General features: G+C 36.1%; 2 protein-coding genes across 2 annotated transcripts; one reads left to right on the forward strand and one right to left on the reverse strand.

Annotated features, from left to right (window-relative positions):
• Positions 1-11,684: 11,684 nt before the first annotated feature.
• Positions 11,685-14,976, reverse strand: LOC114181276 (receptor-like protein EIX2). Its single transcript, XM_028067683.2, has one exon. The coding sequence runs from the start codon at positions 14,713-14,715 to the stop codon at positions 11,878-11,880; it is 2,838 nt and encodes a 945-aa protein (XP_027923484.1). The 5' UTR covers positions 14,716-14,976; the 3' UTR covers positions 11,685-11,877.
• A 7,812-nt stretch (positions 14,977-22,788) lies between these two features.
• On the forward strand, positions 22,789-23,805 carry LOC114182606 (non-specific lipid transfer protein GPI-anchored 14-like). Its single transcript, XM_028069504.2, has 3 exons — positions 22,789-23,181; positions 23,376-23,477; positions 23,601-23,805. Exons 1-3 carry the CDS (start codon positions 22,842-22,844, stop codon positions 23,741-23,743), a joined length of 585 nt encoding a protein of 194 aa, XP_027925305.1. The 5' UTR covers positions 22,789-22,841; the 3' UTR covers positions 23,744-23,805.
• The last annotated feature ends 366 nt before the right edge of the window (positions 23,806-24,171 follow it).

A 24,171-nucleotide genomic window follows, 5' to 3' on the forward strand; every position in this document is an offset into this window, starting at 1 on the left:
AGGAAACTGTCACATAGATTAATATATAAACGCAGTCCTGGAGTACAATCACAACTCCGTACAGTAACCAAGGCACACCACGATACTAAATTAAAACATAGAGGAATAACGACAAAGTTTTCAAAATGAAGCTCAAAGGCCATACAGTACATGGACCATTGCCCTAAAAGAAAAGCCCAATTATCATAAGAAGTTCAGCCCAGGTAGACTATGCCGCGAAATCATCTCTCCCTTGTTGACCACGAGTACCTCTCGCATCTGCTCCCATCAATTTCAATAAATTGATGATCATCGCAAAAGTAGAAGAACAACATAAAAAGCAATCAAACAAGCAAAGGGTAAGCTAGAGCCAAAAGTGGTTTTATCATGCAATCATGTATACTTTCACAGTCCAATATACATACATCATCCAAGCATGTTATGACCTTCCAATCAATACACTAAGACTCGACTCGACTCATCCGGATACATATAATCTGGTCAGATTTAGCGGATGCTTGCACTTGTGGTGGATTACCCTGCTCACCCCCGAGCCATGTGTTACAAGTGTTACAATGATTCAATCCCTCACACACAAGGTTAGTGCTTAATGAGTTTCAAGCCTCCTACTACTCTCACCACAAGAGTCAGTCCGCTCTAAGTGAGACTAACTGACTCCTTAGAGTGTCAGGATGCAACCTTACCTTGAATCCTTACCAAATTATATAGATGGACACCACCATGGACACCCACTAACAGGGGCCGTGGAATTACGTCCCGACCACTGAAGCAATACCCTGAAATCTCACCTAGAGATTTCCAAGGAATTATGCACTGACACGGACCAATCATACTGAATCAATCAAGAAAGATTTATCATACATATACATATACATCACATACCAACTCTTTATAATTCACCTCTGTCATTTTCCCAGTAAATCCATACCCATCCATTATTCTCAAACCATGATTGTGGAATTTCATCTCATGCCAATACCATACCACTTTAATACCAACCATCTCATTTGTTTCACATGCCAAGATCATACAATCACATCAATCCAATTTGTAACCACAACTTATATCATGCATTTCATTTCCCAAGCCTCATGCATTATATAGAGTACATCATAAATCAAACATTTCATTTAGCCAAACGAAGAAAACAGTGCAACCCGCAACAAATCTCGCTCAAGGCAGGAGCCCTCGCTTAGGCGGTGGACTCTCGCTTAGGCGAGATCGCGATAGGGGCACTGGGAGGCTTTCGCATGGCTCGCTGAGGCGAGCACTCCTTGCCTGAGTGAGACAACCCCTCGCCCAAAGGTGAGGTTCATCGCCTGGGCTAAAACAGGAGCAACATGCCTAGGGCTATCACGCGTCCTCGCTTAGGCGAGCGTCTCTCGCCTAAGCGAAATAATGCCTAACTCAAAACAAGAGTTTTCGCCTGAGCGAGAGCTTGAGTGCAACCCTGACCTGTTCCTGCAAGTCTCGCCTAGGCGAGACAGGCTCGCTTAGGCGAGTGTGTCGAACCTCGCCACTGTTTCTCCCTGCCATAGACATATTTTCATACCCAAACAATAATGACAACCATTCCATACATCCACAGTAGCATACAAACTCAATCAATCACAAAACAAACGCAAAACAACAGCAATCACACCCAACAAAACAGGAGGGTTCTAGCTTCCCTTACCTGGAAAGGGCTAATATCAGACTCCGACCCTAAGCCAAAGAACTTCGTGGATCCAGGAGCAAATTCACTACTAGAACAACGACACAAAAGGAAAATAGGGTTACCTTAACGGAAATCACGAAAACCAACTCAGAAAAGGTGAAGTAAGACTTAAGGACCAACTTACGTGAGATGGAGTGAACTTTCGAGCTAGTACGAACGAGTGGGAACTAAACCCTAGCAGAGCTCTGTTTTAGGGGCAAGGGAAGAACAACAGTTGTTTTATGAAAGTGATGAGTGACGAGTGTGTTAGGGCAGACTTAGGTCTGTTTTTCTTTTGGGCCAGCCCTTAGGCCCAATAGTTTGAGGCAGCCTTTCAATAAAAAGGACAGAATGAAAAGTGAGCTTTACAATAATTATACTACGCTTTATTTTCAATATGTTATAAAATATCTTCAAAATATTTATAGTTAATATTTTATTATATAATAAATTATTTCTACTATACCTTTAAAATATTATTTATAATAATTGACTGTGTAACAATCGATAATTTTGCAGGTGAATTTTCTTTTGTTTTTTACTAAATTTGGTAAGAATCGTTATATCATTTTCAAGGTAGTTGATCATATGTTCATATCTATGAGAGTTAGATTATCCATTTTCATTTGGGTTTAATAAATACTTTTATATCTTTATATTTATTTTTATATAAAGATAATTATGTCATAAAGATGAAATCTGACGATGAAAACCATAATACAAGTTGTTTTTTTTTCTATCAATTATAATAATTAATTGATATTATCATAAAAAAATAATAACATAATTTATTTATTTATTGTACATTTTTATGATTTAAAAAGTAATTATTTATCGCAACTACTTCATGTATATTTTTGTAGTTTTTCAGAGATATATATTTCTATTGTTTTTTCAGAATTCAAAATAATTTTTCTATTATTAAATTTTTTTTGATGAGTTTTGTATTGTGCATACTTTCAAGATATTTACAAGTAATATATTAGGATATAATAATTTATTATAAGATTTTGTTATATTTTAATATATTATGAAATATTTTCAAAATATTTAGAATTATTTATTATATAATTATTGTAAGACCCTAGAAAATGACGTTTTAAAAGTGATAATGGTTTAAAAATAGTGAGACTCGATTATTTTAATATTAAAAGATTTTAGTATAAATAGAATTGTTATAAACGAGTTTCATTATTTTAAAACACATCATCTCTCTAGAAACCACTTCTGTAGAGTTCTCTAACTTCTCTCTAGAGGTTCTATCTCTTTGGTCGTCTGATTGAAGAACCGAGATCGTAGGATTGATCCTCTCGGTGAGCTCTTCAAATTGGACCGATCAGTTTCTCCGTTCGCGTAAGTTGAGTTTCCGCTCTCTTTTTAGTCTTTTATGTTTTGTGTTGCATGTGAGCTCTCTTCCGCTTGCATGCGACATTTTAATCATCAATATGAGTCTTTGTTGATCAGTGATCATAATGGTAGGTCCTGATCGTTCTTATGATGTTTCTATGTATAGATAAAGCATCCAGTGGAATTAGATGTGTTTTGGTGTTCTTTGAGCGGTTTGGGTCTGTAGAGTCGCTTTGTCAGGTAAGGGAAGCCGATAATTGACTTTATTTAGAGTGTTCAATGAATAAAATTGTGTGTAGTTAGAATTGACTGCTTGACTTGCTGTGAATTGTGAACTAGTTGATGCTTTATATAAGTGGAATTGTGAATGCATTGTATGAGTTGAGGTTGAATTGGAAAATGAACACTTGAATCATGGCTCTAATTGGTATCATCTCACTTTGCTTGAAAACCATTTTGAAAACTATACAACACTACCATGGAGGTGCCAATTTGGGTCATGAAATTAAGTGAAACATCTCCCAACGAAAACCAGAATATGTGTTGTTTTCTGGTGCAAGGCTGAGCCTTGAAAAATACGAGAGGATCAACGCTCAGCGCCATCCCAGCGGTGCCTAGCGTTGAAAAATGCGAGAAGAATGAGGCTGAGCGCCAGCCGAGCGGTGGCCCAGCGCTGGGACCCCTGCAGGTCTGGAACGAAATTTTAATGCTGAGGCTGAGCGTTGGAATTTGAGGTTGAGTGTTGGCTGCCAGATTTCATGTGTTTGCTGTTTTGATGTGTTTCATTGCATTAATCGATTTGAAATGGATTATTTTGACTGTCTTGGTATGCTTTGAGTGAGATTGGGTGAATATGGATCGGTTGTATGTGAATTATGGAGGAATTTCATGGAGAAATTCTAAATGTGGATGAGGTAGGGTATGCAAAGACATAAGGACTCAATTTTGGTTGGTATCCTGACCCTCCAATAACCACTAAGGCTCATATAGAGTATAATGGGTTATGTCGTGAGGAGTAGCAGGAGGTCTTAGCCACTAGACTTGATCAAGTCTTTGGCGTGAAGGAGACTTACCTAGTGTGATGATTGGGTGATAACCCCTTGAGGCCAAACTCTGTAGAGTTTGGGAATCATACACGGTTCAAGCCACCAAGAGGTCCGATGTTAATTGCATATATCAGGATAATTGAGTCTAGAGTTGAATGACGTGTGAGTATTGGAATGTTCCTATGTGAATTTGTGATAATTGATTGTTATTATGCTCTTTCTCTAGTGTAACCTTCTTTAAATTATTATTAGCTTACCCTTGCTTTCTGTGTTTCAGTCTCGTGTTGTATGTTTTCCTTTTGGCGATGATCACCTTTTCGGTGGGAGCAGATGTGGTTGCAGTGTCAAGGGCACTTCTGGAGGATGAGGATCCATCGTTTTAGGTTGTGGAGGAGCTTTCCCGTGGGAGCTTTAGCAGGGGTCAGTTTAAGCATAGACTTTACTAGTTTAGTTTAAGTGTATAATTGATATATTTTTATAGTCATATCTTTTGTAAGATTGTATTAATATACTGTGTATACTGGATTATCTGGTTTGGAACTATGATGAAACTTCCTATTTTTATTAGTTTCAACACTAGTGCAGAAATTCATTTTTACCTCGCCTTATATGCCTCGGTTGTCCAGGAATCGAAGCATATAATGGCGCGGTGACATTTTTGCAATTTCAGACAACTTTTATGCCTCGGTTCAGCTTAACCCGAAGCAAAAGAGGCTCATATGCTTCGGTTCGCCAAAAACCGGTGCCAAAGGAGGCTTATATGCTTCGGTTACACAGACCCGAAGCCAAAAACCCACTAGTCGTTACCTCTTTAGCCTCGGGTGGGTCTGAACTGGTGCCAAATAGGGCTATATGCCTCAGTTCAATTAATAACCGAGGCCATATGGTTTAATTAGGGCACCAAATTTGCGAGCCCCATTTCTCTTCTTCTTCCTCGTGCCCCTCTCTGCAACAACACTTTTTCTCTTCTCCCTCCGGCATGGCTGTTCCAGGCGCAATGGTGATGTCGTCGACGTTCCAAATGCAGCAATGGTGGCTCTGGTGGCGCGGATTCGCTGCTACTCCGATCTGTTCGAAGGTGGTGGTGGCGTTGCGTTGTTGCAGTGGTGGTCCGCTGCCTTCGTTTACGGTGGCGCTGCTATTTGCATCTGGTGCGTCTTTCACGGTGGCGTGATGATGGTGGTCCGCATCTGGATGTGCGTTCGCGTTTCGCGCAGGTTGTGGATCTGTGTTTCTGTTGGCTGCAGGTTTTTGCGCAGTGGTGCGGTGTGTTGCTTCCGACAAGGGTGGCGGCTGCCATGGTGATGGAAAGAGATGATGAAAATTAGGATTGCTCGAGCATGGTGCAGATGCGTGGAAGAAGATGGTGGTGGCTGCTGCGTTTCGCCGACGAGGATGATTGGCTTCGGTTCTATTTTGACCCGAGGCAGAAAAGAAACTCTATGGCTTCGGGTAACAACCGAGGCCAAAAGGGGTGCCTTTTGGTCTCACCCTAATTTGCCTCGGTTCTAGACCCGAGACAAAATAAGGAAAATAACCGGGACAAAAAGCCTTTACTGTAGTAGTGCAAGCTGCTAAAATTGGGATGTTACAATTATTGATTACCATATTATATTGTATCTTCAAAATATTATATATAATAATTAATTATATGATACCTTAAAGATTATAGTACTCATCATAGGTGTACTCAATCATCATACAATACTTTTTATATTCCTTACTCTTTGACTTGATTTAAACTTTAACTAGATTTTTCTTCGTTTTATTCCATTCTCTCTTTCTACTATCTAAGTAAATGGATTTGTTAATTTGTGATTTTATGGATGATTTGTGGCATCTTAATTCGAAAATTGATAGAATAATTAGGTAAGAAAAAATTAGGAAGTTTTACGTTTATAATTTTCCTTATTTTAATTTAATTTATAAATAAATCTTATAATAAAGTTTGTGACTTAAAAAATTAATTATAACAATCATAATAAAGTTTTAATGAATATCGTTTGTATTATTGAAGTATTCAAATTATTTAAATATATAAATAAAGTATTTTTGAAATTATTTTGTTAAAAGAAATATTGTTAATAAATATTAGAAACTGAAATAGTAATTTAGAATATTTTGAGGGATGAAATTAGAAGAAAAATATTTTACCAAAACAAATCTAAAATTCATACGTTTTATATAAACTTATATAAACTAAAATCAATTATTTAAACTTTATAAGAATAAAATTAATAATAATATTGGTAAACTAAAAACATATCTATCAAATAAAATAATTAATTGATATATTACTATAAAAGAAAATTTATAATTTACTTTTTTCACATTTTTATAGTTGAGCATGCGGAGATGCGTCGTGCGTTTGAGCGTGCGGCGATACGCCCGGGGGAGCCACTAAATTATTGCATGGGGGAGCGACTAGAATTTGGCTCGGGAGAGCGACTAGATTTTAGCGCGAGGAGTGACTAGATTTTTACGATTAGACTATCATTTTAAAGTTTTTTTTTTGAATATTTGGACTTTATTATTTAATAAAATTTAATTGCGTCATATTAAAGATTATATTAGAAAACATTTATATTTACAAATATATCGTCAAGTCTTTTGCTCTTATGTCTTTGATTTCATTTAAAATTTTAGTTTATATGTGAAGTTGATTAATGTTGCAATAGATTAGTACTTTTTGCCTTATGTCAAACTTTTTAAGATTCGTAACAAAAATATTGAAATTCTCATTTTTACATTCCAATGATCAAATAAATTAATAATCATAAGGAATTAAATTTCTGTCAAATCATTTACATACAAAACTATGGGTAAGAATACCTTGAAAACACATCATCAATTATGATAAAAGATAAACGATTTTTTTAATGTTGTATTAAATTATTTTATGTTTATATATGTTTATATCATTTTGTAAAATTTTGATTTAAAAACTATTTTTGTAAATTCTTTTATTTGTGCACAATCTTAGTGCCTTTTCTACCTTGTTACATATGAATGGTGGCTGAGTTTTCTCTTATTTCTATGGTTTTGATTTTGCAAATAAGAATCGAGAAGTATTTTAACACACCGTCATTGTATCGTGACTCCTTTTTCTTTTTTGTCAATGACTAAGTGTTTGAAAACAATATTGGGCTGTGACTAGTTTAAGATCGGAAGAGCCATTGAAGGAAATCAAGATTTTTCCAATGCATCTTTTTCATTCATAAGGTTTATTTATTTATTTATTTATTTCATTCATTGAAGGGAATAACCTTAGTTTCTTTGTTTCTCATCCGGAATGACTTAACGTGTGACAAAAAATAAAAAATAAAAACTTAAAGAACTTTTACTTTAAAACTCCTTTAATTTTAACATTAACTTTTTTGTGCGTAAGTGTTTTCTTGGGTAATTTTCTTTTCCCTTTCAAAATTCCAATTGTTCGTATTTCGTCTGTAGAATGCTAGTATTTTTTTTTCTCTCTTCAAACTTATAAATGTGTCATTGTTATTTATGGAGAAAATATTATTAAATTACAAATATTAGATTTTTCTGCCGTTAAAATTTATATCGATCCTCCAAAATTATAAGAGTGGTCTGCCATTTGCTAATAGAGGCTCGATAATGTAAAGTAAATAATTAATTAAACACTACAAATCATTAACCTACTTCAATTAGCAGAAAAAAACATGAATATTTGTAATTTATTATCTTAAAAGTCTCTCGTAGATTTTAATTGCATAGACGACGATGACACATAATTTTAGAGATCTAAAAATGAACGCTTGTCATTTTATGAGGATGAAAAATATATTTATTCCTTTTCTTTTTCATTATAATGTGCTTACTTTTAGAAAAGAAAAAAACATACTAAAAGAAGAGTTCAGAAAAATAAGAAATAGGATTTGTTTGACATCCGACATGTGGACTTCTATAACTAGTGAGTTATATTGTTTTGACAACACATTATGTTGACACAAATTGAAAATTATGTAGTAAAATTCTGAACTTTTGTCACTTCCCTCCACCTCACACTGGTTTTGAGTTGTCAAAGAAAATAAATGGATTTTTGCGTGATTGGGAAATTGAGAAAATGATATTTTCTTTGACTTTTGATAATGCGTATACTAATGATGTTTTAATAAAAACTTTAAAAAGTGAGCTTCTTTTGCAAAATGCTTTGGTTTGTGATGGTGATTTTTTACATGTACGTTGTTGTGCACACATTGTAAACTTAATTGTGCAAGAAGGATTGAAAGCTCTTGATGATTCTTTAGATGATATAAGGGAGAGCAAAAAGTATGTTAGGAGTTCTGAAATAGGATGATGAAGTTTAAGCAATGCATTGAAAAAATATGAGACATTGATGCCAAGACAACTTTGTGTATTGATGTTCCTACAAGGTGGAACTCTACATATTTAATGCTTCAAAGTGTCCTTAAATATCAACAATATCAACGTGTGTTTGTAAGTGTACACTTAGTTAATGAGGATTATTGTCTGTCTGAGGAGAAATGGAAAAGAGTTAAAAAAAATCCGTGTTTTCTTGTTACCCTTTTATGAGATTACAAATTTGATTCCGGCCTCAAGTTATCCTACATCAAACTCCTAAAGCGTAAGCATAGTGATTTGTCAACAACAAAGTCATCCTCAATTGATTCAATCAAGTCAAACGCTTTTCATGTAAGTCATATAATCATATTAGTTTGTACTAATTTAATCACTATTAATTAACATATAAATTAAATTCTGATTTCGGTTTTTATGTTAGGAATTAACACAACGCAAGCTTCAAGCTTCTACTCATATGCGAAAGAACCAACTTGACATATTTTTAGATGAGCCAACATTGGCAATTCCATTTACTGAACCTATGGATACTCTTGAATGGTGAAAGAGTAATAGTCAATGTTTCTCAGATTTTTCAATCATGGCTTGAGATTTGCTAAATATCCCAATTACCACAATTACATCTGAATATGCTTTCAGCATCGGTTCAAGGATTTTGAATAAGTATAGAAGTCGTCGAAGAAAGGTCCAAGGTGCGATTTCTGTGACATTGAAAGTTTTGATTTTTTTTCTTCTTTCTAAGTTTGTGGTTTCTGCATTTGTTAGTGTGTTTTTTCTTGTATTAAAATTTCTGAGGTGTTCATGCATTTCATTGAAGGAACATAGGTCATTGCTTTCGTAAGTTTGGAATTTTAGAGCAAATTAGGGTTTTTGGAGAAAAAAAAGGGCAGAAGCGTTGCTTTGTTGAATCTGTGGAGCAAAGAGTGTCTTCCGTGTTCTGTGGTGACTTCCTTACCACTCTTTTGACATTTTTGACATTTTTAATTGTGCTACCACCTCACAATTGACATTGGAAATTTTACACCTTTTATAAATATAAATATAAGTAGAGAATGATGTAATTGAAAATAATGAAACCTTATACATTATCCGAAAAAACATATAACAATTTATATACACATACAATGACATACCTTGAAAACTCTTGACAATGATAAACTGTATACTTATAACCACATTCTTAACTTATCCATATGCAAGAAAGACGCTCTCTTCTCCGCTTATAACAACACTTTGATTTTCAAATTAGATCTTTTATACACAATGCATATTTGATATTATGAGTGTATCTTGGTTCTTACTTTAGATATATATAATATCTAAATTACAACTTCTCTTTAATTACAACTTCGGTTTTCTTTTATTTTTCTTAGAAGTGGTATGCAAATTGTGCAGATTCTCTTGACATTTTATGTATAGCTCAATTGGTTTAATGTAAAGATAAAAGAAAAAGGAAAACACAAAAAAAAAAGTTAAAAGCTTGAGTAATTATTAACTTAATTAGTCTTTGTCATCAGTTTAATCCCTATTAAAGTCCAAGTTACGAATTAGTGAGAACAAAATTGTTACGAATTAGCGATAACAAAATTGTTACAAGTTAGTTACGAATTAGTGAGAACAAAATTGCGACAGATTAGCTACAAACTAGGAAAAACAAAATTACGACAAATTAACTACAAATAAAAGAGAGTAGTATTGTGACATATTAGCTACAAATTTATGAAAGCAAAGTTACCAGGAAATAACTAAAGATTAGCTAGAAATTGTAAAACTTTATAATTATAACTAATAAGGAATTAAAAAGATATTAACTATGAAATAGCAAAAGATTATATCTCTAATTAGCTACCTGCTTGATTTATGTAGGAAACATTCTCTATCAATTTGATAATTAACCTATCACAAAACTTGTTAATGAAAGATTAGGTACGAAATAGTTAGGAATTTTTCCGTAACTAATATACAACTTTTTGTAGTACGGTGACAACATTTCCTTGAACTAGACTTCTTCTAAGACCTTCATTCTTCTAGAAGGTGGTAACTTCAAAAGGGAAGGTGCCACTAGTAATTCTACAAAACCTAATAATACACAAGCATGATTCTGTAATTTATTTAAGACAACAACTAAACAAACTAGAAAAAAATTGAAAAAACCACTTCAAATAGTACTTATTTTCCTTAAGCAGTTTCATTTTGGAATGGGTGAGACTCATAAAATTTCCTTTGTTCTGTTTTCATATTTGTTTTTTTGTTTGACAATTTCTAGATGCATGTTCTTTTTGATAAATGATCGTTGAGGCACATATCTATTTGAATATGATATCCTTCAAATTTTGCTCTTCAATTAAGATTCCTGATTCAATCTTCAGCATCATTCTTGACCATTCGTTCTTTGTAAATCTTCAATCCAATTCTTGAATATTCATTCTTTGCAAATATAATTACGGAATGTCGGTTCTTGCAAATCTTCAACATAAGTCTTGAATATTCATTCTTTGCAAATCTTCAATATCGAGATATTTCCTTTTGAGTCTCTTCTCGTATCCAGATGTTTCTTGAAACGTTCATATTTTCTTGAAGCAATTTCTTCTGATAAGTTTTCATATTGCAAACGGTTTTTGTCTAGTTTTGACTTTTGAGTCTTCTGGTCAGTTCATACATTAGTCATCTGATGAAACACTACATTTTTGTTTCATCTAAAGACTATCTCTTTCGAAAGGTCTCGAGTGTAGCAAATTACTTTGAATAATTGAGATGTAGATGAAGATTCTTTTATCTTGGATGAAAGTAATTCAATAGTAATTTGTTGTGTTTGTTATCTAATGTGAGAATGTGTGATTCCCATTTTGATTATTTATACAATGTTAGTCACCATCTCTTAAAATTTCTCATTTTAACTTTTTCTCATCCTGTTGCTGAGGATATATACACTGGTTTCTGAGAAATTGGAGGATATCCTGCATGTCTGAATTATAGAAATGGTAATCATAATGCTAATACGAATGTTGTGGGTGAATTGAAAAATCAAAGCAACAAGACTATTACAAACACTTCCCTATCATCTGCTGGAATTTCTTTTTGATGCTGAAAATCAGCCTTAACTGTTCCATAATATATGTGCAACTATTTATGACATGATACTTATTATAATGCTAATCATTGTTGGTGTATGGATATTAGAATACAATAATGGCCCATATAGTTGTTGTGGCTAAAAGATGCAGCGTCAGAAGATTGTCTCACACTTGGTGTAATTAAGAATGTATCTTGGTCATCCATTGATGCATGGTAATTGTAAATTCAAAACAAAATTTTACACTCAAATCATGCACTCTTTCAGCTCTAACATAAAAAAGCTTGTATTTTGGCTAGAAAGCGACTAAACAGAGAGCAAACATGTACGAACTGATACAAGGTAAACCTGTTCACAAATTTTATGGCTAGAAATCACCCTGTAATATCTCTCTTGTTAGCAGCTAAAAGGTAAACTCGTGATTTAGCAAGTAATCTTCTAACCTTCAAAACTATGGTCACATAAATCACATCTTTCAAGTGGTCAAGAAAACCAAAATAAGCATGCCTCCAAGTTCTGTTGAAGAAAATAACACTGCAAAACCCCCAAAATCCTGCGGCAAATCCAACTCCCATTCCCATATAAAACTCTGATGTTCCAAGGAAATTTCCATCACCATGTTTAACAGAAGCATTCTCTGAAATCCCTTCTTTGCTGGTGCAATTATTTGTTATAGGAGGACCACAGAGCTCAGGATTTCCTGTGTAGCTAAGTGTTTCAAAGCTCTGAAGTTGTGTGCTTGTGGGAATTCTGCCAGATAAGTTGTTGTATGACAGATTCAGAAAACTGAGGAAGGACAAATCAGACAAGCTTTGAGGGATTTCACCTGAAATGTGGTTTAATGAGAGATCAAGGGATTCTAACAATTTCATTTTTCCCATGTCTTTTGGTATCTCTCCAGACAGAATGTTTCTAGATAAGTTCAAAAACCTCAAAGCAGATAGCTTTGAAATTTCAGGTGGAATTGCCCCAGAAAGCTTATTACTTGAAAGGTCGATCATTCTCACCAGTATGAGGTTGTCTCTGTACTCTAACTCATCTCCTTTGGGAACTAACTCAAGACTTTCTTTGTAGTTGTTATAACTGAAGTCAGAGCCATAAGAATAACTCAAAGGGTTGGCAAAAAAGTCATCTTCACCAGCCATTGTCTTCATCTGATCCAAACAATTTGGAATGGATCCTGAGAGGCTATTATTGGCAAGATCAAGCACTATAAGGGAAGAAAGTTGGCACATCTTTTGAGTAATGCTGCCTCTGAAGTTATTGGATCTCAGACGAAGAACTATTAGATATTGCATTTCCCACATCCATGTTGGTATTGTGTCAGAAAGCTGGTTATTACCCATGTCAATGAACTTCATTGTAGAGCAATTTTGCAGGGATGAAGGTATATATTCTGAAAGAACGTTGTCATTTAGCAACAAAGACTCAAGTTGAGACAGATACCCAATGGAGTTTGGAATTTCACCAGAAAAATGGTTAGAACCCAAGTTCAAGTGCACCAAGGCTTGCCAATGAACCCAACACTGACCAAGATCACCAGATAAGTCATTATTTGAGACATCCAGCACACTTAACTTGTTAGTAGCATTTGTCTTTCCACATAATAAGGGAGAAACTGTGCCAGAAATTGAGTTATTGGCAATATTCAGCACTTCAACATTTGCAGACACACTTGGCAATGCACCCTTGAACAAATTAGAACTCAGGTTTATGACGCTGGAATTTAAAAAGATGTTGGATACATCTCCTCTCAAGAGGTTGTTTGAGAGATCAAGGAATTCAAGTTGCAGACTCCAATTCCAAAACCAACTTGGAACCAAATCTGAAATACCTGACTTAGACATTGTCAACACCTTAACAGAACTCTGGTCTTTCAGCCATTCTGGAAACTTGGGCCCTATTCCGAAGGAGCTGAGTAAAACATATTCAAGCTGAAAAGGAGGAACCCATCTAGAGTTCACACTGAGGAACAAGTTTGTTGAAGATAAACGTAGTTCCTTTAATCTCAGAAGTTTTACAAAATGTATCTCCTCTATTGATCCTTCTAACAAATTTGATGAAAGGTCTAATGTCACTAAATTTGAGAGGGTTCCAAGAGTTACAGGCATATCACCATTCAGAGAATTAGCTCCAAGATTTAATATCCGCAGCTTATTGAGGAGCCCAAAACTCTTGGGAATGGTTCCATTCAGTCGGTTGTGAGCCAGGTTCAAAGTCCTCAACGATGATAAGTTTGAAAATGATGCAGGAAGTGGACAAATAATGGTATTATTACTGAGATCAAGAACTTCAAGATGCTTGAGCTGACTTAATGAATTAGGAAGTGCTCCACTGAGTTGGTTACCATGCAGGTCTAGAATTTTGATGTTCTGAAGGCTTGACAATATTTGTGGGATTTCTCCATGCAAAAGGTTACTGTGTAAATCAAGTTGGACAAGAGTTGTGCTGAGATTGGATAGCCATGAAGGGATTTCTTGATTGAGATTATTATTTGAAAGATCAAGGACTTGGAGATGTGTGAAGTTGGTTTTCCCTTTTGGTGGTACCAAGTTATCAATTTGACAGTTCTCCAAGTGTAGTTCTGAAAGAGAAGGAAGTGCACTTAGTACTTGAAGCCAATCAGATTCTTTTTGAAGGTCTACATAACTCAAATCAAGGTATTCCAAGGAAGAAAGGCTTGATATCCAATTAAGGTTATCTATCTGAAGAGCATAGTTGTAGCCAAGATTAAGGTGCTGTAGTTTTGATAGATTTCCTAGTTGGTGAGGGATTAGTCCCATGAACCCACTTAAGCTAAGGTCCAAGTATCTTAGACTCTCCATTGAGCCTAGGAAGCTTGGTATTGGAGTAAGAACAAAATAATTTGAACTCAAGTCCAAACGAGTCAGAGATTTTAGTTCAAGCAGGGAAGGACTAATCTCACCACTCAATTCCCTATAGGGAGATCCCACAGATGTGTTAAGATTGAGTTCCATGACTTGACCAGTGATGTTGTTGCAGCGAACCCCTGGCCATGAACAGCAATCTTCTTCATCAGACCATGATGAAAGCCTCTTTGAAGGGTCTTGTAGTCCATTCTTGAAACTGAGGAGTGCATCCTTTTCTTTCTCACTGCAACTCATATTGAGTCCTGCTACTATGATTGCTCTGAAGTGGAGTGTTGTCAATACAATCAAGAGAAGAACTTGAGTTGCATATGACACTGCCATGAGGAAGTAGTAACTGAATCCACAGTTTTCTGGTGATTGAGATTAGTACTAGAGGCTATATATCATAGAATGGTTTGCAAGTGAAATTTTGTACCACTAATGGTTGTTGCAGACTTGTGTAGTGATGTATATGTCTAGAATGAGTCATTTAAGATTAAAAAATCTCTAACAGGGCACCCATCACTATGCACTAGTTTATTCTGTACAAAATTTAGAAAAAGTTCTGTAAGTGCTTCTGGTGCTGATATTCAATAAAAAATGAAGTTATTTTTTGATAATTTGTGGATTATCGTAGTAAAATTTTTAACTTTCGTTATTCCAAAATGATTTAAGGGTTTTCCCTTGAATTCTTTGGTAACCATGGATTATGTACCAGTTTAAACAAAACCATGAAGGACTACGTGTAAAATACTTGCATGTAACTTGTAAGAAATGCTATTAAGACAATGATTAAGACAACAGTGGAAACTACCGTAAATTATAGTTTTCAAACTTCACATCAGTGCTCATGTCAATGTTTTATGTCCTGCTTTCGTAACTTTGAATTCTACGTCAAAGAACTCGGTCTTCAACTTTTGTCCTTTTATTATATGGTGGAAAGAAATCGAATTTCAAGGTACAACATTGGATATATATGATATCAGAAGAACCGTTTGGTTTGGTGTCAGAAAATCTCACATAATTCCAAAAGCTGCGGTAGAAATTGACTTAGTTGTGCATAAACAATGGGTGCCACAAAAACTCATGTACCAACAACCCATTACTGCAAGTAGCATAAGTATTTTATCAAGGGAATTCTTGCTTTCTCAATTTTTCAACTTATAATGCTTCTTAACTCAAGTGCTGTCCATTTTGGTGAACTTATTTTTATTTCCAGTTATGGATTTCATTATTTTGTCAACAAAAAACTGCAACTCACCTTTTGGTGAGTGGTGTGAAAGTTATGCAGACAAATAATGTGCAAGCTCCACTAGTCCATTAACTGCAAGTTGCTACCACATTTTAGTCGATAAAGTAATGACAATATTCCTAGTACTACAACTTAATCAACAATTTTTTTAGTGTGGTTTTAGGTGACTTGTAAAAAGATACCAGTGATTTATATAAATAAATTAAACATAGGTTATAACTTAAAAATATCAAATTATAAAAAGAGTTTAATGGCCATATAACTTCAATGATATTTAAAAAAAAATATAGCTCTATAATAATTACCAAAAATCTGTGATTGGATGATAATATATAAGTATATTTTAATTAAAAGTTTTAATATATATATATATATATATATATATATATATATATATATATATATATCCCTAGTGTGGTTTATTTTTCAAACTACCATAATAATATATTTAGGAAAAAGCATTGATATATGATGGACTAGGTCATAATGGGTGTGGTGTGGGGACATACATGGAAAGTTGGTGAGGAATTTTTGAATGTTTATGCATGTTTTTCTTTTATTCATATTAGAAGAACAAATGTCTTCAAGATATCAGAAGCACGTTGCTCTCTCTCAGCCAGTAACTACTTTAGACTAATTTTCACATTTAACTGCAATATGTTAATTTATTTTCACTGATTCTTCTATAAAGACAAAACCAAAAAATAATATTTTCACAAAAGAAATAGTTCAAATACTTGTTCAAACTTAGATTGTTCAACACAACCATTGTCTAATCATTCAACTTTCACGAAGACTTTCACTTGCTAAGTTTAACACCTTTTTTTTTTTTTTGTCTACCACGTAGGTATCAAACATACATATATTTTGTTGGGTTAAGTAGGTCTTCCTGAATTTTAATATAAAATTGAAATTTGTTTAAAAACTCAAATACTAGTCGAAAACATATATGAGACATCAAAATATATTAAAGTTATAAAAACAAATTTTAATTTTCATCAAAATTAAGAGATTAAAGACGTGCTTAACCCTATTTTTTTTCATTCTCATGGTTATTCTTTTTCATATTCGATGACAGCATTTTTTATTGGTCCTTCCACCTTTCATTAGCAAAGTGAACACTTCAGAGATTCTGTCTGAAACAAATAACAAGGACGAAGTATAAAATGAAAAGCTTCAACTCTTGGTGTTGGAAAGATTTACTTTGGAAGATAAAAAAACAATATGTAAAAAACTGGAGTCTGATTATAGTCCAAAAAAGCCTAATTACAGTAGAAAATAAAATAAGCTGGTAGTGGACAACTTGCTCATACAGTATTCGAAATGATTCAGATCCTAGTCTACGAGCTGGTCTGCTTCAGTGAGTTCACATTGCAACCATAGAATTTTTCTTCTTCCCAATTTCCATATTACACTACAAAAACGTCTGATAAATTCAACCATGAACAAGACATTTCATATGTAGCACTACACCTTAACAATTTCTACCTATAATATAACCCTGTCGTGTATATTAATCATAAATCTTTTTCCATACCCTATAACTATATGTTAGGAATTCAAGTGTGAGTCTAAGTCCCACATTGACCAGAATTGAGAAAGTAGAGCACCATATAAGGATCAAGGCCCATAAACCCATTGCCTTAAGGTTTTGGGTTGAGAGTGGTGTCAGTGTCTTATGTGGTTAGGCTCAGATCTCATTGGTGTTGTTCTCCCCAGTGAAACCCCCTCTGTAAAACCTGACAAAGTGGTATCAGAGCCGATGGTTAAAATCGGTTCAGACGAGTAAGGTCCCTGTATCGAAAGTCTTCCTGGCAAAGAGTTCCAGGTAAGCGTGTCCCGTTAAGATGAACGGCGGTACGAGAAGGGGTACTCGTGGTTGGGAATGCTTCCGCTGGAGGGGGAGTGTACCAATGTGGTTGAAGGGACTCACCCTTGAGGGGGAGAATGTTAGGAATCCAAGTGTGAGTCTAAGTCCCACATTGACCAGTATTGAGAAAGTAGAGCACCATATAAGGATCAAGGCCCATAAACCCATTGCCTTAAGGTTTTGGGTTGAGAGTGGTGTCAGTGTCTTATGTGGTTAGGCTCAGATCTCATTGGTGTTGTTCTACCAGAGTCTTGGGAGGTATTTCGGGTTTCAATTACAAACTCTGCCTCGAATGGTGTTGTTTCTTTTCAGATGGCAAAGAGCGGTGCTCTTAATGAAGAGATGAGAAGGAAGGCACATGGTTCTTCATCTCAGTCTGAGATGCTTGTTACAGAAGCTAGGGGGAGAAGTCAGAAAAAGGAACATAAAGGTGGTAGAGAGAAGAGTAGGAGCAAGTCCAAGTCAAGATACAAGAATTTAGAGTGTCATTTTTGTCATAAAACTGGGCACATTCAGAAATATTGTTTTAAGTGGAAAAAGGAGAACAAAGACAAGAAGGGCAAACAGAGAGAGAATGATCATGATGATGATGATCGTGTCACTACTGCTACAGATGGTGATCTTGTTCTTCTTCGTAACTTTGAGTCTGTTAATCTTGTATCTGATGAGAGCATGTGGATTATTGATAGTGGTGCTACACTGCATGTTACACCTAGGAAGGAGTTCTTCACATCTTACACTTCTGGTGATTTTGGAGTGTTGAAGATGGGTAATGATGGTGAGTCTAAAGTGATTGGTGTTGGTGATGTTTGCCTGCAAACCAACATGGGAGTGCAGTTGTTGCTTAAAGGAGTCAAACATGCTCCAGATGTTCGTTTTAATTTAATCTCTGTGCAGTTGCTTGATGATTGTGGTTATGACAATCACTTTGGTTCTAGTAAATGGAAGCTCACTAAAGGTAACTTGGTTATGGCCAGAGGGGAGAGACAATCTAAATTGTATTGGACTAAAGCTTTGGTTGCTAAAGACAGTGTGAATGCTATGTATATGGAGGCATCTTTGTGGCACCGGAGGCTTGGTCATATAAGTGAGAAAGGGCTTAACTGCTTAGCTAAAAAGGATGTGCTTATGGGATTGAGAAATGCAGAATTGGAGAAATGTTCTCATTGCATGGCTGGTAAACAAACCAGAGTATCTTTTAAGAAGCATCCTCCCTCAAGGAAGTCAGAATTGCTTGAATTGGTGCATTCTGACGTTTGTGGCCCATTAAAGGTAAAGTCATTTAGTGGTGCACTTTACTTTGTTACTTTTATTGATGATTGTTCCAGGAAGCTATGGGTCTATGCTCTTCAGCGGAAAGGTCAAGTACTTGAAAAGTTCAAGGAATTTCATGCTATGGTTGAGAGGCAATCAGGTAAGAAGCTGAAATGCATCCGTAGTGATAATGGTGGTGAGTACCGTGGACCTTTTGATGTTTATTGCAGGCAGCATGGTATTAGACACGAGAAGACTCCTCCTAAAACTCCTCAGTTGAATGGTCTAGCGGAGAGGATGAACAGGACCTTGGCTGAAAGGGTTACATGTATGCTTTCAGAAGCAAAGTTGCCTAAGCACTTTTGGGGAGAGGCATTGCTTGCAGCTGTGCATGTTATTAATCTCAGTCCCGCAGTTGCTTTGAATACTGAGGTGCCAGACAAAATTTGGTTTGGTAAGAATGTTAGCTATGATCATTTGCGTGTCTTTGGTTGCAGGGCATTTGTTCATGTTCCTAAGGATGAAAGATCCAAGTTAGATAAAAAGACAAGGCAATGTATCTTTATTGGCTATGGTGAGGATGAATTTGGCTACAGGTTTTATGATCCTGTTGAGAAGAAGCTTGTTAGAAGTCGTGATGTACAATTCATGGAAGACCAGACCATTGAAGACATTGATAAGGTGGAGAAGACCACACCCGAGAAAGATAGTAATCTCACTGATGGTAATCCGATGAGGTTGCCCGCTCACAATTTGGAGAATGTTGAAACGGAAGCTCAAGACAATGAGCAACATGGTGATGTTGATGATCAACAGTTTGGAAGTGGAGTAGAGGTTCCAATTGATGATGCTCAAGAGGAACATGATGATGATGACGATCTTGGTGATATACCTGAATCACCTCAAGTCCAACTCAGGAGGTCTAATAGACAAAAACAACCTTCTACAAGGTATTCCTGTGATGAGTACATAACCTTGACTGACGGTGGAGAACCTGAGTGTTTTGAAGAGGCTTTGGATAGTGAAGAGAAGAAACAGTGGCTGGATGCAATGCAAGATGAGATGAAATCTTTGCATGATAATCACACTTACGACTTGGTGAAATTGCCTAAGGGCAAAAGGGCATTGGAAACTAGGTGGATTTTCAGGGTGAAACAAGATTCAAATTCTACGCTTCCAAGGTACAAGGCCAGATTAGTGGTGAAAGGTTTCAGACAGAAAAAGGGTGTTGATTTCAATGAGATTTTCTCACCTGTGGTGAAAATGTCATCCATCAGAACTGTGCTAAGTTTAGCTGCTACTCTTGATTTGGAGGTTGAGCAGATGGATGTGAAGACAGCTTTCCTTCATGGTAATTTGGAGGAAGAGATATACATGAAGCAACCTGATGGTTTTCTTATTAAAGGCAAGGAAGATTATGTGTGTAGACTAAGGAAGAGTCTATACGGTTTGAAGCAGGCCCCAAGGCAGTGGTATAAGAAGTTTGAGTCTTTTATGTGTGAGCAAGGTTACAAGAAGACTACTTCTGATCATTGTGTCTTTGTTAAAAGGTTTTCTAATGATGACTTTATTATCCTGTTATTATATGTTGATGACATGCTTATTGTTGGGAAAGATATTTCCAGAATTGACAGGTTAAAGAAGACACTTGGCGAGTCTTTTGCCATGAAAGACTTGGGAGCTGCTAAAAGGATTCTTGGCATACATATCTCACGTGATAGGAGAGAAAAGAAGATTTATCTATCACAAGAGCAATACATTAGGAAGGTGTTGCAGAGATTCCAGATGGAAAATGCTAAAGCTGTGAGTACTCCTCTTGCTACTCATTTTAAACTGAGTGTTAAACAGAGTCCTTCAAATGAAGTTGAGAAGACCAATATGAGTAGAGTTCCTTATGCATCTGCGGTGGGCAGTTTGATGTATGCGATGGTGTGTACAAGACCAGATATTGCACATGCTGTTGGTACAGTTAGTCGATTTTTGTCAAACCCAGGTAGAGAGCATTGGAATGCTGTGAAATGGATTTTGAGGTATCTTCATGGTACAGTTGATATGAAGCTTTGTTTTGGAGGTGATAAACCTACTTTGATGGGTTACTCAGACTCAGATTTGGCTGGGGATATTGATTCCAGAAAGTCCACTTCGGGCTATTTGATAAAGTTTGCAGGGGGAGCTGTGGCTTGGCAATCAAGACTACAAAGGTGTGTAGCGTTGTCTACTACAGAAGCAGAGTTCATTGCTATTACTGAAGCATGCAAGGAGGTGTTATGGTTGAAGAAATTCTTGCAGGAGCTTGGTTTTAGGCAAGATAACTATTCATTGTTTGTTGATAGCCAAAGTGCTATCCATCTTGGTAAGAATCCAACTTTTCATTCTAGATCCAAACATATTGATGTGAGGTATCATTGGATACGTGATGCTTTGGATGCTAAGTTGTTGGAGTTGAAAAAGGTTCATACAGATGATAATGGTGCTGATATGATGACTAAAGCATTGCCAAGAGGAAAGTTTGAAGTTTGTTGTGAGATCGCCGGTTTGGCGGTTATCTCCACATAGTTGTGAGGGGGAGATTTGTTGGGTATTGGGCTCCCTTCCTATGTGGAGAAAAGGCCCAAAATTTGAGAAGCCCATGTCTCACTTAAACCTAGTGGAGAGGAGGCTATAAAATAAAGAGAGAGGCAGAACAATAGAGTCAGAATACACTGAAAGCCCTAACACATAGAGGGAGAGGTAGAGGGAAAATTCTGTTCACGTTTTTCATAGAGCTGTCGCAGTAAATTCGGCGCTGCGGATTCGTTCACCGTTGGATCGGGCTGAAATTTTTACAGCAGGTTCGGAACTCATTGCTCTTCATTCTGACCAGTCGGATCTTTGATACGAGGTCTGAGTTGGGAGATATTAATTTCGCACTGCAGCAGTGATTTGTAGAGGTTTTCCTCTCTTGTTCTTCTCTATTTGAAAGCTTTGTTGCTTTGTTATTTGGTTGGGTGTTGGCACTAATTTGTGCTATTGATTGAGACTCTTTTGTACTCTTGTTGATCATAGTGAAGCTATTTCTTTGGTCTGGACGACTCGTGGTTTTTACCCTTGATTTGAGGGGTTTTCCACGTTAAAAATCTTGGTGCCTTTATTTGTGCTTTTGGTGATTTATTATTGCTGCTCTTTGATTATTGCTCCTCATAGATTCTTGCAAGTTAGGGGAAATTATATCCGCTGCATTCTCTGGTATATTGTTTGTTGTTGTTTTCCCCATCAGAGTGGTATCAGAGCTGTACCAATGTGGTTGAAGGGACTCACCCTTGAGGGGGAGATTGTTAGGAATTCAAGTGTGAGTCTAAGTCCCACATTGACCAGAATTGAGAAAGTAGAGCACCATATAAGGATCAAGGCCCATAAACCCATTGCCTTAAGGTTTTGGGTTGAGAGTGGTGTCAGTGTCTTATGTGGTTAGGCTCAGATCTCATTGGTGTTGTTCTCCCCAGTGAAACCCCCTCTGTAAAACTTGACAAGTGGTATCAGAGCCGATGGTTAAAATCGGTTCAGACGAGTGCAGGTCCCTGTATCGAAAGTCTTCCTGGCAAGAGTCCCAGTCAAGGGTTCCAGGTAAGCGTGTCCCGTTAAGATGAACGGCGGTACGAGAAGGGGTACTCGTGGTTGGGAATGCTTCCGCTGGAGGGGGAGTGTACCAATGTGGTTGAAGGGACTCACCCTTGAGGGGGAGATTGTTAGGAATACTTTCGATACAGGGACCTGCACTCGTCTGAACCGATTTTAACCATCGGCTCTGATACCACTTTGTCAGGTTTTACAGAGGGGGTTTCACTGGGGAGAACAACACCAATGAGATCTGAGCCTAACCACATAAGACACTGACACCACTCTCAACCCAAAACCTTAAGGCAATGGGTTTATGGGCCTTGATCCTTATATGGTGCTCTACTTTCTCAATTCTGGTCAATGTGGGACTTAGACTCACACTTGAATTCCTAACAATCTCCCCCTCAAGGGTGAGTCCCTTCAACCACATTGGTACACTATAAGTCTATATAATCTATCTCCACTTTACTCATTCATTCATCAGCATTGAAAAAAATGTATTTCAGAGCTGCGTCACCACACATGCTGCTAGTGTTAGCAATAACAATGGTGGTGGTTATGCATGCAATGGGTGACTCAGCCCAAGAGAAACAGAAATGTGCGGAATCTCTGACAGGGGTTGCAACGTGTCTGCCATATTTGGGTGGTGAGGCAAAAGCACCAACTGCAGATTGTTGCAGTGGTCTCACACAAGCCATGAAGAGCAACAAGAAGTGTATCTGCGTTATTCTCAAAGACAGGGATGATCCTGACCTCGGTTTGAAGATTAACATTACAATTGCTGTTGGTCTTCCTTCGCTTTGCAAAACACCTGATAATCTCTCACAGTGTCCTGGTATGTCCAAATCATGCTTTCCTTTTCCTTAAAGAACACAACATTACAGTGTCTTGTTCCATTTTCCTTTTCCTTAAATCTGTCTAATTTTTTTCTCTGTGAAGCTAATGTTTCTGACTTTTTCAACTCCGAAAGTTAAAGATATTTGAGGTTTGATTTATCTCAAAAAGTTCTTGTTGGAATTATTTGAGCAGCACTTCTGCACTTGGATCCTAAATCACCTGAAGCTCAAGCTTTTAATCAAAAGGGTCAGAACAACAATGGTGACTCTGCTAGTCCTTCTCCGAGTCCTTCTGGTAGTTATCCTTTCAAAGAAATATTCGTTTTTGGATTTTATTTTTTACTTTGAGATTTGGATTTAATGGTGTAGTATTAATTAAAATTTGCATTTATTTATAATGTGTTCTTTTGTTGTTCAGCTAGAGCTAGTTCTGAAAATGGTAGAAACCAGGGGATAGATGAAACTGTCACAGGAAAGAATGGTGCATCTTATAAAAGAAAGAGATTGTTAGAAAGATTTGTTGCAGCTGCAGTTGCAGGGCTTGTAATTTTGCTTTTTTGAGCTTAGTTCAGATGCTACCAAATATAGTTTCAGTGATAAATAAATGAGATTAATTTGGCTTATGATTTGATATAATGGAAATTGTGGATGAGAATGATTTTGATTCCGCCAATCAAATAATATTCTCTACTTTTACAGTGATTACTAACGTAAAGAAAGTATGATATATGTGTCTGTGAAAAGATTGAAGATTGTTAAATTTTAAGCAGAGTTTGATCAGATTTACTATGGACTATAGAAGAAATTAAGATGTTCATACTAAGGAATAAAAGAATTGGGCATTGAACTAAATTTAGAGAAATTATTTTATGTTGATATAATAATAAAGATAGATTGAGTAATGAGATTACCTTATGGAGAATGAAAATAATTATTATTCTCTCAATATTTTATTGCTTTTGCAACTGCTACATTTATCTGCCAAAAAA

This window comes from Vigna unguiculata, chromosome 4 (genome assembly GCF_037176805.1).
Source record: "Vigna unguiculata cultivar grain cowpea cultivar isolate G323 ecotype 2 chromosome 4, ASM3717680v1, whole genome shotgun sequence".
NCBI lineage: Eukaryota > Viridiplantae > Streptophyta > Magnoliopsida > Fabales > Fabaceae > Vigna > Vigna unguiculata.

What these genes read in the sequence shown, in the direction of transcription:
- LOC114181276 (XM_028067683.2), bottom strand. Translation starts at nt 14,715, where the DNA reads ATGGCAGTGTCATATGCAACTCAAGTTCTTCTCTTGATTGTATTGACA.
- LOC114182606 (XM_028069504.2), top strand. Translation starts at nt 22,842, where the DNA reads ATGTATTTCAGAGCTGCGTCACCACACATGCTGCTAGTGTTAGCAATA. An exon ending in TAATCTCTCACAGTGTCCTG is followed by an intron (nt 23,182 to 23,375) that starts GTATGTCCAAAT and finishes TTATTTGAGCAG; the next exon opens with CACTTCTGCACTTGGATCCT. An exon ending in TCCTTCTCCGAGTCCTTCTG is followed by an intron (nt 23,478 to 23,600) that starts GTAGTTATCCTT and finishes TTTGTTGTTCAG; the next exon opens with CTAGAGCTAGTTCTGAAAAT.